The 13,459-nt window shown below is 46.6% G+C and overlaps 1 protein-coding gene across 9 annotated transcripts in view; it reads left to right on the top strand.

Moving 5' to 3' along the window:
* The window catches only part of NCOA1 (nuclear receptor coactivator 1), a 339,844-nt gene that overhangs the window by 261,950 nt on the left and 64,435 nt on the right, over positions 1-13,459 (top strand). For 8 of the 9 annotated variants that reach the window (XM_075923291.2, XM_075923289.2, XM_075923293.2 and 5 more), the window contains 2 exons: positions 1,664-1,758; positions 9,016-9,193. In XM_075923291.2, coding sequence (XP_075779406.2) covers positions 1,664-1,758; positions 9,016-9,193 — 273 coding nt within the window. Of the gene's footprint in view, positions 1-1,663; positions 1,759-9,015; positions 9,194-13,459 lie in introns of those variants that run through there. The other variant, XM_075923297.2, reaches the window with a different exon arrangement.

A 13,459-nucleotide genomic window follows, 5' to 3' on the forward strand; every position in this document is an offset into this window, starting at 1 on the left:
TGCAGACCGTCTTTTGGCCCTGACCTAGGTTTCCCATCACTGATGTACAGCAACCAGTGTCTAATGATCGTGGTGCACATGGGTGGGGGAGTGTGAATTCTCCCATCAGGAAGAGCTGCTAGAGCAAAGATAGTCCCTGCCTCCAAAAGTTTACAGTCTAAAATGTCCTGATTTTCCTTTTGCTAAATTGCAACAGAAGAACAAATCAATGCTGTTGCTAAGTAAAGTACACTTGTCCCTTCTAGGCATTATTACTTGGATAAGGCCAGTGTCCCTCTCATTTCTGTTGCACCAAAAAGTATTCCGCCCTAAATTGTATGCTGCATGAACAGTTGAGGGAACTGGGACTATGAAGGGTAGATGTCCGTTCCATGAATATCTCATCCCATTCGTTATGCGGATCATAGATAGTGGACTTAGGAAGGGCCTCGTAGGATATCTGTTTAATCCCATGTCCAGGATAGTTTTTGGTCCTAATTGACATGCCTTGAATCTGGTCTATTCTTGAATGTTTCTGATACCCAACAGTCTCGGTCCTTAGCAAATGAATCTAACAACTGATCCTGGCTGTTGGAGATGTGTGGCTGATGCCTAATCCCCATTTTCTTATTTTGAGACACTTCTTTTCTGCTGTTGTTAATTTCTTGGTACTTTTATCTATACTGTCCCTTCTGATTGGGTGTGATCTGTGCATTTGGGGCCTCGTCCCACTAACTGCTAATAGCTGCCAGTCCCACTGACACCTCGCTGTCTCTGGGAAGCATTCCCCCTTTCGGGATCAGGCCTGTAGAGAAAAGTGCCTCATCGTTTCCCAACTTGGAACCCAATCTAAGTCCCACCTGCCTCCCTGTTCTCTTCTTTATTCCACTCAAGCCATATGAGTAGCCATCCGCTTCGTTGGCACCCTTGGAATCTAGATGAGTAATGAAGGCTGCCACCCGATTTTTAAATTGAGCCGTAATAGTCAAAATAATGAACACACAGAGAGCTCTGGCATTGCGTGCTGTCATGCAGAGCTATGTCAAAACCTTGACTAAAACCTAGCGGTCTGATTTCTAGAGGTGCTGGGTACCTGCCGCTCCCGTTTGACGTAGCCACAGGCTCTCAGCACTTGTGCAGATCAGGCCCTCTATGCATCATAGCTACGTCTTTGTCTGCTGAACTTGTGCTGCTTGTGTCAAAGCAGGCTATCTGGTTTCTTCCGGCACAGTCTGTTCTTTGCGAACTCCTGCTGCCGATTGCTCATCAAGATGATGTTGGATCTTACAGATCAATTATTCACTCCGATATTTTAGCCTGTAGTAAGGCAGAGCTTGACTAATCCTTCCTTGGCTTGATGTTTTTCTGCTTTAAAATGTGTGTAAGTGGTTCCGCAATTTCCTCTGAACCCAAGGGGTAGAAGACTGTGATCTAGCTAATACAGACATTTGACTGTGATGGAAAGTGGCGGTTTCTTTTCTCACATTGCTTCGCCTTCTAGACAGTAAGAGAGGACACAGGTCAGCAGATCAAAATACAGAAGTCACTTCAGTGCTTTCAGTTTATTGCTTCCCTGGGACAGTGGACATAAAACTGTAGTCAGTGCTTTGTTTCTAATCATTGGCTTGTCAGTGGCAGAAAGATGGTTCTTTTCAATTAAAACGTGTCCTTTCCTTTTCTGCAGAGAAAACAGCTGATGATGACGTCCAGAAGTCTGACATCTCATCCAGCAGCCAAGGAGTGATTGAAAAGGAATCACTGGGACCCCTTCTCCTGGAAGTAGGTGCCTCCCCACCAGTCTTTTTGTACTTCAGATCTGAGGCTGTTCTAAGGAATCCTGAACCCAGAAAATATAACATAGAATAGTAGGAAAACAGTCAGAATCCGGTTGTTGCAAGGCTAGATTATCCCTTGCTGAAGCTGCAAATAACCTGCTTTAGTCCCTCAGTTTAGCAGATCCTTTAAGCATGGGAATCCTAGCCCTACTTGCCAATGCACTTAAGTGCATGCTTAAGTCCCACTGAAATTAAGCAACAGTAATATGCGCTTAAATGCTTTGCATGAATCAGAGCCATCGAGAGCAGTGTCTTAATATTGGTATCATGGTGCCATGCTGATGTCTGCCCACCTCTGTGTAGTGATTTCATTCTTTCCGCTTAGCCTGGGCAGCATTGTGGAGCCGTCATTCAACCGAGCAAACTGAAAGCAGTTAACTTCCCGGGGAGGAAAGGGGGAGGAGGAGGAATGTAATTTTCAACCATGCTGACCTAAGTCACCCTCTAGATCAGGGCAATAAAATGGTGGCAGGGCTGCTGCTGCCATATTTATCTGTGCCTTTGCAGGTACAGGCAATCGCAGCTCCTATTGGCCTGGAAATGATGATCTGTGGCCAATGGGAGCTGCAGTGCCCCATACCTACAGAGACTCAGGTAAATACGGTGCTGTGGGGGGCCCACCGGGGGCTAAACCTGGTGGACCAGATCCAGCCTGCAGACCGGCATTTGCCCACACATGCTCTTGATAGATTATCTTGGAAATGGCCAGGGTGCTGAGGAATTGTTAGCCCTTCCAGGCACCATGGTCCTTAGATGTGCGCTAGTAAATGTCTCCCTCCCAGAAAAGGCATGAGAAAACAAGCATTAAATCCAGACTGAATACTGAGTGCGAAGCAGTGAATTGGAGTGGGCCAAGAAACTGCAACAGAACTAGATCGTCACATTTTGAGGTCCAACAGGCTACCACATCATTTAGTCCAGGGGTGGACAAGGTAGGTTCAGCCTGCCGAGCCATTTGATCTGGCTTGTGTTTGGTTGCCCTGCTGCTCCCCCTCTCCCAGGCCAATTAAGACCTGGGAATGGGGGAGTACACAATGTCTCCTCCCCCCGCTAAGGTGCACGGCACCAGAAGGAACTGCCAGCTGTTTAGAATGGCTGGTGGTTCCCTCTAGGCACTGCACGCCCCTGGCAGGGCAGGGGTGGAAAGCAAGAGACTTCATGCGCTCCCTCTCCCCTGGCCAATCAGGGACTGGGGGCGAAGGCAGAGTGCACAAAGTCTCCTCTCCTCACCCCCGCCAGGGGCCAGCTGTGCCTAAAGGGAACAGCCCCTTTCTACTTGAGGCCCCGCCTCTTTTGCCTGAGGCACCGCCCCTTCAGAGGTGGCCCACAACCACTGCCAAAATTCGTGAAGTGGTCCCCCCTGCAAAAATTATTGCCCACCTCTGATTTAGTCTGACCTCCTATACCAGTAAACTCCACCCAGTCACCTCCGCACCGAGTCCAACAACCAGAATTAGACCCAAAACTAAACTGTTGTGTGCCATGGCAGAGAGTTGCAGGGTCGGCTGGGGTTAGGGTGTGGGTGGAAGTGGACTGGGATAGATGAGGTCAGTGGTCCTCAAACTGGGTCATGCCATTATTTCAATGGGATTGCCAGGGCTGGCTTAGATTTCCTGGGGCTCAGGGTTGAAGTCTGAGCCCCAGTGCCCGGGGCTGAAGTCCCAAGCAGATTCCCTGGCTGAGGTTCTTGGGCTTTGGCTTTGATGCCTTGCCTGCCTGGGGCAGTGGGGCTCGGGCTCTGGCCCTCCATCAGAGATGATGGGAATCAAGTGGGCTAAGGCTTAATTCCCCCTCCTGGTGTCATGAAGTAACTTTTGTTGTCAGAGTAGGGTTGTGGGGCAACCCCTGGAAAGTCACTTCTGGGAGTAGCACTCCTACATTGGAAATCCAGGGTGAGTGTGGCAAAGACGCTGGCACAGTTTGAGAACACTTTTATTCCAAAGCATCTAGACCTAGCCAGTAGCTCTCTATGGGGGTTGAAACAATTGGGTGCTTATATGGGATGGGGAGTTAATTAAATTGGCTTGTCCATGACGGAGAATATGGTTCCATGCTCAGAGAGTAGCATTAATAAATCGTTTCTCCAGGGTATTAACACAAGGGTGTGTTGTCGCTCTGTCCAGTTCTGCTTTGTAAAGAACTCCTCAAAGATCTGTATCAGCTATGCAGACAGAAGGACGGTTTTGTAACTTGAGATCCCATGCAAAACATGCTCACAGATGGGTACATTGCTCTGGAGTGCAAAGCTGCCTCCTGACACCAGGCCTCCAGCCTGATCAATTTGGTAATCTACATTGCGTCTAGCCAATGCACGTTGAGATCTATGAAGCTACATGCTGCTGTTTAAATGTATCCTCAGCTCAAGTGGAAGCAGATATTTATCTGTGATTTCCAGACCCAATGTCAGGTTGTATATGTCATCTAACCCTGGGCGCCTGCAGTGTTCACTTAGGTCTGGTTCCTGTGCAGTGCGACTGGAGAGTTGCAAGGAGAAGAGTAAGGTGGTGAGCAAGACCAAGACAGCAGGGAATCTCTCTCTACTGCATAAATCTGAGTGCCAGGCTACTGCTGCCTGCTAGCAGGTTTGAGACCTTAGAGGGGAAACATAGAACTAAGCTCCTCATAACCAAAGGAGCCTTGCACTTCAACCTAGGTCTTCCCAGATGCACCTATTCCCCACTAATATCCTACCCTAGCTTGTGCTCTTGTGGGTAAGAGAGCAGGTATTCAGAAGGCTTGAAGATTGCTCCCATTCAGTGTGTAGGATAAAGGAGAACCTTACATGTGCACTAGGGCTGCAGAGCAGCAGTTGTGGTGCACTATAGAAGGGCTTGCAAGATCCAGGAAGATGGCTGGATGTGTAGCTTGAATTTCTTTTCAGTATATTAAGCACACTGGTGTCCCCCACCTTTCAGGGCCAAGCATCACTTGTCTAGCAGCAGAAGGATTTGCGTGGCAGAGGGGCATGCTCATGCTGTTAGCAGCGTACAGAGAGGTTTTTCTGCTAAGGCAAGGATAGGGGCTCTGGCTGCACTAAGGGGTGGGGAGCAGTGTTCCCTGTAAGCAGGGCACTTGTGCGACTGCTCAAGAGACATTCAAATGCCGCCCAGCTGATTAGCAGAGCGCCCACCACTAGGCTTTGTGTTTCTACTGGTGGTGCATATTCACACCTGCCTCCATTAGGGATGTAAAAGCCCATTTAATCAGTAAGGAAGCGGTTTACTGGTTAACCCTAGCCTCAATGCACATAAACAAATTTATTTTGCACCTGGATGGAAAAAAATCTGCACAAGGATAGAAAAGATTACAGGGAACGTTAATGGGCAGTGCTAGATAGTCCGTCTCAAGGCTATAGCAAGCAACTTGCTGCTCTCCTCTCCTCAAACTACTCCCTTTTGAGGTGTTTGGTCCTTTCCCTCCTCCAGGCACTGCTATCCATGTTGGAGAGGAGGAAAGATTAATTCTCTCCCACTCTGCGCAGCATTGGCTCGTGAGAGGTATCAGTTGGACTGTTTTTAGAGCTCTTTCCAAACCTAAACTAACAGCCCACCCTGTGAGGGTGCTGACGGTTACCATCCCTGTTTTACCCACGGCAAGACAGAGTAGGGGCATTGCGAGAACATACTGATTTTTGTGGAGCACTCCGGAAATACTCCCCATCTGTGCTCAGTGGTGGTTAGTATTATTGGGGTGATTGTCCTGGTGCGCCCAATAAATGATCTCGCTGAGGCATGGTTTCAGATCCTGCTTATGTGGAGACAACTATGAAGCAACTTTAGTTTTCTGTCACCCCTGGCCGTGAGAGGCAGAATTGGGTTCCAGGAGATTTCTAAACAACATTCAAATTCAGCTGTCTGAAAATGTTGTTGAGGTGACTCCCATCCCCACCAGCTGGCGCTTTAACTCTTGGGATAACAGAGCTTGCTGCTCAAAAGGTCCTAAGTGCTTGTCCACTATTAAAGTCATTAAGATGCAGGCACTCAGCTGCTGTAGTGATGAGGGACATGGAAGTGCCAAGGTAGGATTTGTAACCATAGGCTCATCTGTGTGCTCTTGAGTTCCGGTCTATATTAATGGCCACATGCCCTTACTGTCATCTTGGGAAACCTTTTGCTGCTTTCCTAGACCTTCTGAGGTGGGGCCAGATCTCTTTGCCATTAAGGAGCTAACTTGCTACTCTGCAACATGTTGATTAGAATACAGCACAAATGTAGGTTCTAAATGTTTATACTCCAGTCGCCTTAGTGACATCTTTCCGGGTGGTCTTTGTGTTCTAAGACTGGCTTTCACTTCAGTCCCAAGGACTCAGAGCCGGCAGATCTGGGTTGTAATTTCCTGCTTTGCTGTGGATGGCCTTCCTGTGGCCCCTTTGGGCAAATCTTGCTGTAATTCTGCTTTCTCATGGGGGATAATATTATTTCCCTGCCTCAAACAGTTGGCTCATGTGAATGTTTGTTAAAGCCTTTTTAGAGCCTCAGATAGAAGGGGCTGCAGAAAGACTGAAGAAAACGTGACAAAAAATAATTTGGTTGGGATCAGATCCATCCCTGATCATAGATCACAAGCTCTACAGTCAGCAATGCTGACACACCAAGTATTTGTAAACCCCAGAGTAGCTTTTGCTCAGTGTTTCTAATAAGGATGTTAAATAGCAACTAATCGAATAGTCGATGCATTTTGCATCGACTATTCAATTAATTGATAGGCCTTTGAAATGTAGCAGCTGCCCTAGGGGAAGGCACTGTGTGCCCTGGGAAGGACTCCAGCTGATCCCAGGGCTCCACATGGCGCTGCCGCTTTGAAATGCCTCATGTAGCCTCAGGCTGCACATGGCGTTTCTAAGTGGCAGCAGCCACGTGAGGCCCAGGGTCTGGCACCAGGCTTCAAGTAGTGCTGCCACTTTGAATTACCCCCTTCTTCCCCTGCCCCTTGCTGCCTCTTTCTGATAGAAGTAGCAGGGAGAGTGTGTGTGGGGGGGGAGGGGGGCGGGGGGAGGGAGCAACTAGTCAGCTAGCATGTCAGCTATGCATTAAGCATTTGCTTACTGGATAGTTGACTAGTCCTTCACACCCCTAGTTTCTAAGTTAGGAGTGGGTTTTATTACCCTACGTGAGTTTTAGTTCAGTAGCCTCTTCCTTCTGCAAAGCACCCTGGGGTATTGTATGCAGAGCACTCTAGTTAGAAACCTCGTCTTGCAGTTTCCTGCAGTGCTTGTATCCCAGCCCCCCGCTTCCTTAGTTTCCCTCAAAAAATTAGTGTTTTATTGGCTTTTGATTAGGATGCTCACAAGAGAGGCATGGGCCCCTCTACCAGTTTTCAGAAATGGATTATTCAGCACCAGTTGCATGCTGGTTAGACATCAGTCTGACTGTGTTAATGGAAGCTGTGATTGATTTAAACCCAAGCTCCAGCCATTTGTTAGCTGCTGATTCATTCTGTTTCTTTAGCCACTCTTATTTCCCATCTGTTTTATTCATGCTGATCTCCCTTTGCTAAATGCTTTAAAATAACCGGATCAGCTTTGTTACCGGGTATGTAGGAAATATCAAGATGTACTTGAAAAGGAGGGAAGTTGGAGTGGAAAGTTTAACAGAGGGCTCTCGGACAAACCCGTTTGACTCTTCTATAGGAGTCTGTCTCTTCTGTGAGAGCATGAAGTGCAAAAGCTGGTTGCTTGGCAACAGGCAACAGCTGTGAAAAAAGAAAATTGTGGTTGATCTGCCAGAGCAATTTTGACAAAGAGTTTCTTTAAAAAAAATTGCTTCCTGTTCCTAGCATTTAATGTTGCTCTACCTGATTTCCAGAAAATATATTAAATAAAAATTAGAGCCTATATAGCAAAGTAACTTACTTCAGGCTTCACAAGACAATCAAATTATGCAGCGTATGTTTGGTGGAGAAGGGGGATATAGAATGTTGCTGCGTATGCGGCAGGAGGTGTAAAAACCTGGCTTTGCCGCATAATACGAGGCCCAGATTCTGCAGTCTGTTCCTGGTTTCTTGTGCCACGTGAGTCAGGCCACTGAAGTCGTAGGGGCTGCATCCCAGCACCAGGGATCTGCCCACATGGATTCAGTTGCAAGACCAAGGCCTGTATTTTGGCATTGCTCTTAATTAGTGAAGGTGAGATTCAGTTAGGCTCCTTGTAGGGTAAAACTCAGATCCTATTGACATGCAGCACCTAAGGAAAGTCCTGTAAATTATCAAAAAGTGTTTCCCCTCATGAATAGTACCAAAGGAGTAAATAAGGACTTGGCCCTGGTCCCATTAAACTCAATGGCAAAACTCCCTCTGGTTTTAGTAGTGCAAGATTAGACCCTGTTTGCAGATATTCTAGTTCACAGTGGTTGCAGGGCTTGGGCTGGATTTGCCATTTGTTTCCCAGAAGCATGAAAAATGTGTTTAGTCTGCCAGATGCTGAGTATCTCTTAGTTCTCCAGCCCCGATTCAGCAAAGCATGTGCTTGACCTGTGTGCTTCACTGAATCAGGGCTTCACTGCGAATGTGACTCTTCAAAAGAGGATTGTTTACTTGGAGGCATAATGACCAGTAGCAGAGAGAGAGATTTACTGCATCTTGCAGGGCCACAGGACATGCTTAAGCTAATGTACAGATATTTGATCCTCAGCAAAGGAGCTACAGAGTTTGTCAAGTTCTTCATTACCACTAGAGCTCTTTGGCTAATCCAAACACAGGTCATCTTTGTGCTTATTCCTTTCTTATTGTCAAGTAGGTACAGCTGGTTTTGCTTCTCAGATAGTCTGTGTTCTTGGGCCATCTCACCAGACAGCAAGGAGCTTTCCACACACCTAAAGGAGGTTGAAAAAAATCCATTACAGGTATGAGGACAGGGAGTGAAGAATCAAAGCAAAATGAAAGGACAGTGCAAGCAGAGAGAAATGTTAAGTATGTCAGACCACTCAAAAGGATCTATTACGTGTATTGTGGTAGTGACATCCCATTGTGCTAGGTGCTGTACAAACCCAAAGTGAGAGTGTGTCCCTGCTTTGAAAAGTTTATGCTCTAAATAGACAAGAGCGGGAGGGAGAAACAGCTGCAGAGAGGCTGAGTGACCTGCCAGACTCTCAGAGCAGGTCAGTGGAATAGAACCCAGGTGGCCTGCCTCCAAGTCCAGTGCTTTACCTTCAGGAACATGCTGCTCTTGCACTGACTGCATTTTTGTTTCCTCTGGATATTGCAGGCACTGGATGGCTTTTTCTTCGTTGTGAATCGTGAGGGGAGGATTGTGTTTGTGTCAGAAAATGTGACCAGCTACCTGGGTTATAACCAGGAGGAGCTCATGAATACCAGTGTCTACAGCATCCTGCATGTAGGGGATCATGCGGAGTTCGTCAAAAATTTGCTGCCAAAGTCTCTCGGTAAGAAGCAGATGGGTTTTTCCTTCTTTCTTTCAAAGACAATACAATTTGTTTTCCTGATGCTGCAACTAAACAGCTAGTGTCAGATTAATGGCCTGTCCATGTGTTTATAGCACAACAGTCACTGTGTTACCTAAAGTGGAAAAGTGGAACCTTTCTGTGCTTTGGGGCCATGGGTGTGAGACTAGATGCATTAATTTGTGTATAGTGCTCTGAGATCTGCGGAAGGGGTTTGCTACAGTTCACGAGGGCTTGTAGAATTGCAAAGTGCTGTCAGCATGTCAGATGTTTACAGTATTTATTTTTTGGCATGTGAAGAACATTTTATAAAGTGCTTCTGCTCGTGCAGTGAAGTTAATTCTGTAATGATTTAGTTACACCTAACTGCACCCTGGAATTTGGAGAGCCTTGCAAACTAGTTAACTACGTAAAGAAATAAAGCAGGTATATATTTGCCTCTCAGCTCTCAGGGTCTGATCCATCGACTGTTGTGCATTGAGAATCTCCCTCCTACAATAGAAAACTAATATTAACTTTTTGCAAAGAATTTTCTTTCTGTTGGCTGTTAGAGCCTTTTCTCTCTGCTTTCTGCTACTGGTGCAACTTCTGCATAGAGGAGAAGAGTGCAGTGGTTGTGGAACAACAAAGCTTTTTGGAGCTTTGTGTGTTAAGAAATAAGTTGTCTGGCAAGTGTCGAGTGCATGCAGTGCACACTTGAGAACACTAGAGGGCAGTGTGAGAAGGTCATCTGGAGAGCGAATAACGAGGACTGTTGGGTTTTGAGAGCTAGTGTAAAGAACCCTGTTTAATCCTATCGACTGCCTGCTCACTTGCCAAAATGCCTGTCGCTTAATCTGCATTTAAGCTCATTTTAAAAATAATATGCTTACCCTATGTACCGTCATGTAACTCCCGGTAAGAACCTCTATTGGCTACTCAGCCGGGAACCTCAACTAACTTTATTAAACACGCAGCTTAAAAAGCTTTGACTTTAAAGGGATGTTGTTAAAGCCGATATGACAAAAATGTGACCTGCCTCTTGAATTCTGGGGCTTTTATGGTAAGTTTCAGGCCCGTGGTGAGAAACACAAAGAATGAGCTGTTCTGGTTTGTTGTTGTAGGGTCAGTGCACAGTTGGTTTTAGTCAGATGAATTTTGCAGATCACAGGTAGGTCAGATCACAAAGGTAGGTCAACTCTGCAGTCTCTCCACCTTGACTGTGTTCTGTTGGTTTGAGAATATAATGGTATTGGAATTAGGGCCTGTTAGATAAACCCTTATAAAGGTCACCGACCACTGGCCTGAACAACTGTTGGAGCCATTACTGTGGCTTAGGTCCACACAATGGCCTGTTTACCTCTTGATATTTTTCCCAGGCCCCATGCCATGGAGACTGTCTGTAGCCTCTTAATACCTCACCAAGCATCGGCCAGAAGGAGTTTGCTACCATTCATGAGGGCTTGTCTTCACTAATGAGTTACCAGGAGCAATAGCTCCCGCTGTTCCTGTTAACTCGACCCCATCAACACACACCAACCTGTCACTCGTGTGTAGTGTTGGTAATAAGGTGAATTGCCTGTCGTGTCCGAGAGGTATAGGGGCAGATCTCCAGGGAGCTTCACTCAGGAGCTGCTCATTCAAGTTACCAGCATGGGGAAACAGGCTTGAAGACTAAGGCACAGTTACACCATCTTAGTTGAAGAGTGTTTTTTAAACTAGTTAAATCAGTGCAAGCCCATGGGTGGATGCTCTTAGCTTGGTGTACGCGTGCCTTTTGTTGAGTTAGCTTCATTCGATGCCAAAACAGCTACACACTTTTTCTCATGTGTGCTTTGTCTTCCAGTTGCTCCTGAGTTAGGAGTTTAATTGCCAGGTCTTAGACTGCAGTGAATTTTTACAGCTGAGTTACAGCCCATCTGAACTAGGCTTGATAATAAAACCATTGACACGACTGTAACTATGGCAATCCAGACGGTGTCTATATGATTAAACCACTTCCAAGAGAAAAAGCATTGGAAGCTTTTTCCTTGCTCTGTGATAGACTGCAAGCCGACCACCATGGGCTCTGCAGCAGGTGCTGTATCAAAGTGTAAACAGCACAATCAGCAGTTACTTTGTGACTGATTCCAGAGGGAGGCCTCAGTGTTCATGAAAGAAATACGAGCATGACCTGCCTTTCCATCAGTCATGTGCGTGCTTCAGCAGCAGTCAGGGTGAAAGGTCGCTCCAGCTTGAGGCCTGTGCACTGCGTAAGTTCTCAGAACGCCATTTAAGAATAGTGAAAGCACAAGGCTGAGAGTCAGGAAGTCTCAGCTCTGCCACTGATTCACTGTTTGACCTTGGAGCAAAGTCACTTCACTTCTTTGTCTGCTCCCCTGTCTGTATAAGAGGAGCTAAAGATACTTCCCTCCGAAGAGTGTTTCAGGGGTTCATTCACAAACGTTCGCACAATGGGGTGCTCATCTCGGTTGATTCTAGGTGATATTAAATACAAATCTACTATATATTGGAGCGAGTTCGTCTGTCTGTCCGTTTGTTCAAGAACTCCTCCTAAACAGGAAGAGCTAGGACCACCAAATTGGGTGCACAGCTTCCTCTTATCATAACTTAAATCAAGGTCAGAGTTTGGTTGTTCCAGGAAAATGGGATGTGCCCAGAATGGAATTGCTTATAATAAACCATACAGAAAAGAGACAGAATCACCAGGCAGGTGAACGGGTTTGTCTGAGTACCTCCCTCTCCCATCTGGGACTGCCCCAGCCCTGAGCCTCCCACCCCTGAACCTTCCACCCCTTCCCTGGTCCCCTTTGGGGTGGGGGGCTGAAGTTCTCCTCGTCAACCCCCTACCAGATTCATACCGGGACATTGCTCAGGAAGAGTCACACTGTCCTTTGTCAGGGAGCGAGGGGAAAGTGCATAGTTTGCTACATTCCTTGCTTGCGGGAGTGCAGGGGGAAGATGAGCTGTGCACTTTGCTCTCGCTCCCTGATGGGAAGGGAAAGGGGAAGAGCAAGAGCCCTGGTACGAATCTCCGGGGGAAAGGGTAAAAACCACTTCCTTAGTCACTTTCTCTCCACCAGTCATGATTTTATAGCCCTGTGTCCAAACTGGACAGTTCTAGTTTCTCAAACTCGCCTCATATGGAAGCTGTTCCATACCTGTAATCGGTTTTGTTGCACTGTTCTGTACTTTTTCCAGTTTTGATGCCTCTTTTTTGAGATGGAAAACAAGAGCTGCAGACAGTAGTCAAGTTTTGGGAGTATTATGGATTTATGTAGTGCGACTATGATATTTCCTATCGTCCTATCTGTCCCTTTCTTATTGGTTCCAAACATCCTCTTAGCTTTTTCAACTGTGTGAGCAGATGTTTTCAGAGACCTATCTGTAATGATGCCAAGATCTTACTTGAGTGGTAACAGCTAATTGAGACCCCATTGTTTTGTGTGTAAAGTTGGGATTGTGTTTTCCGATCTTTTTCATTTATCAACTGCATTGCTTTCTCAGTTATCAACCCTGAATTTCATCTGCCATTTTGTTACCCAGTCATCCAGTTTTGTGAGAGCCCTTTGTAACTTTTCACCCTCTGCTTTGGACTTACCTATTTTGAGTAATTTTGTATCACCTGCATACTTAACCACCTCACTCTTTACCCCTTTTTGCTTACTTAGCCTTTGGTGAAGGATCTTGCCAGAGGTGTTCTGAAAGACCAAGTACATAAACACATGTGGGGTCAGGTTGTCAAGAGCTCAGGACACGTTGAAACACTCATGGGCAGATTGTCAGCGCTCAGGATGTCGAGTGCATGTTTGCGAGCTTTTTGGCAAGCCTGGCTGTTTGTTTTGGGCACTGAGCTCGTCTGATGATCGGCACTGGCTGTGGATCGCAAATGCTTTTGGAAATCTGGCTTTTGTGCTCAGGAGGTGCTACTGTGCTGAGGGCAACTGCATCGTGTCCTGTTAGCACTGCTAAGCCACCTTCTTACTTGGGCTGCCAAGCAGTTCATTGTCTCACTTGATTGGCATAACTGAGTGTAGCACTTTGCTAGTGCTGAGCAGGGCTTGTCGGATTGGGGTTCTGCGCCTTCACTGCAGCTCCTCTAGCATCTGAGCCGGGGGAAACAGTTTCCTTTGCCGAGCAGTCTGTGGTTTTAGCTGAGCTACAATCCTTGATCTTTGAAGAAGGTAATTTAATGCTGGAGGAAATTTGGGGGTAGGAAATTTACTCCCAATGCCATCAGTGTGTCCAGTATTTCTGTGTAACCCCCTC

This window comes from Pelodiscus sinensis, chromosome 3 (genome assembly GCF_052426305.1).
Source record: "Pelodiscus sinensis isolate ZL-2025 chromosome 3, ASM5242630v1, whole genome shotgun sequence".
NCBI lineage: Eukaryota > Metazoa > Chordata > Testudines > Trionychidae > Pelodiscus > Pelodiscus sinensis.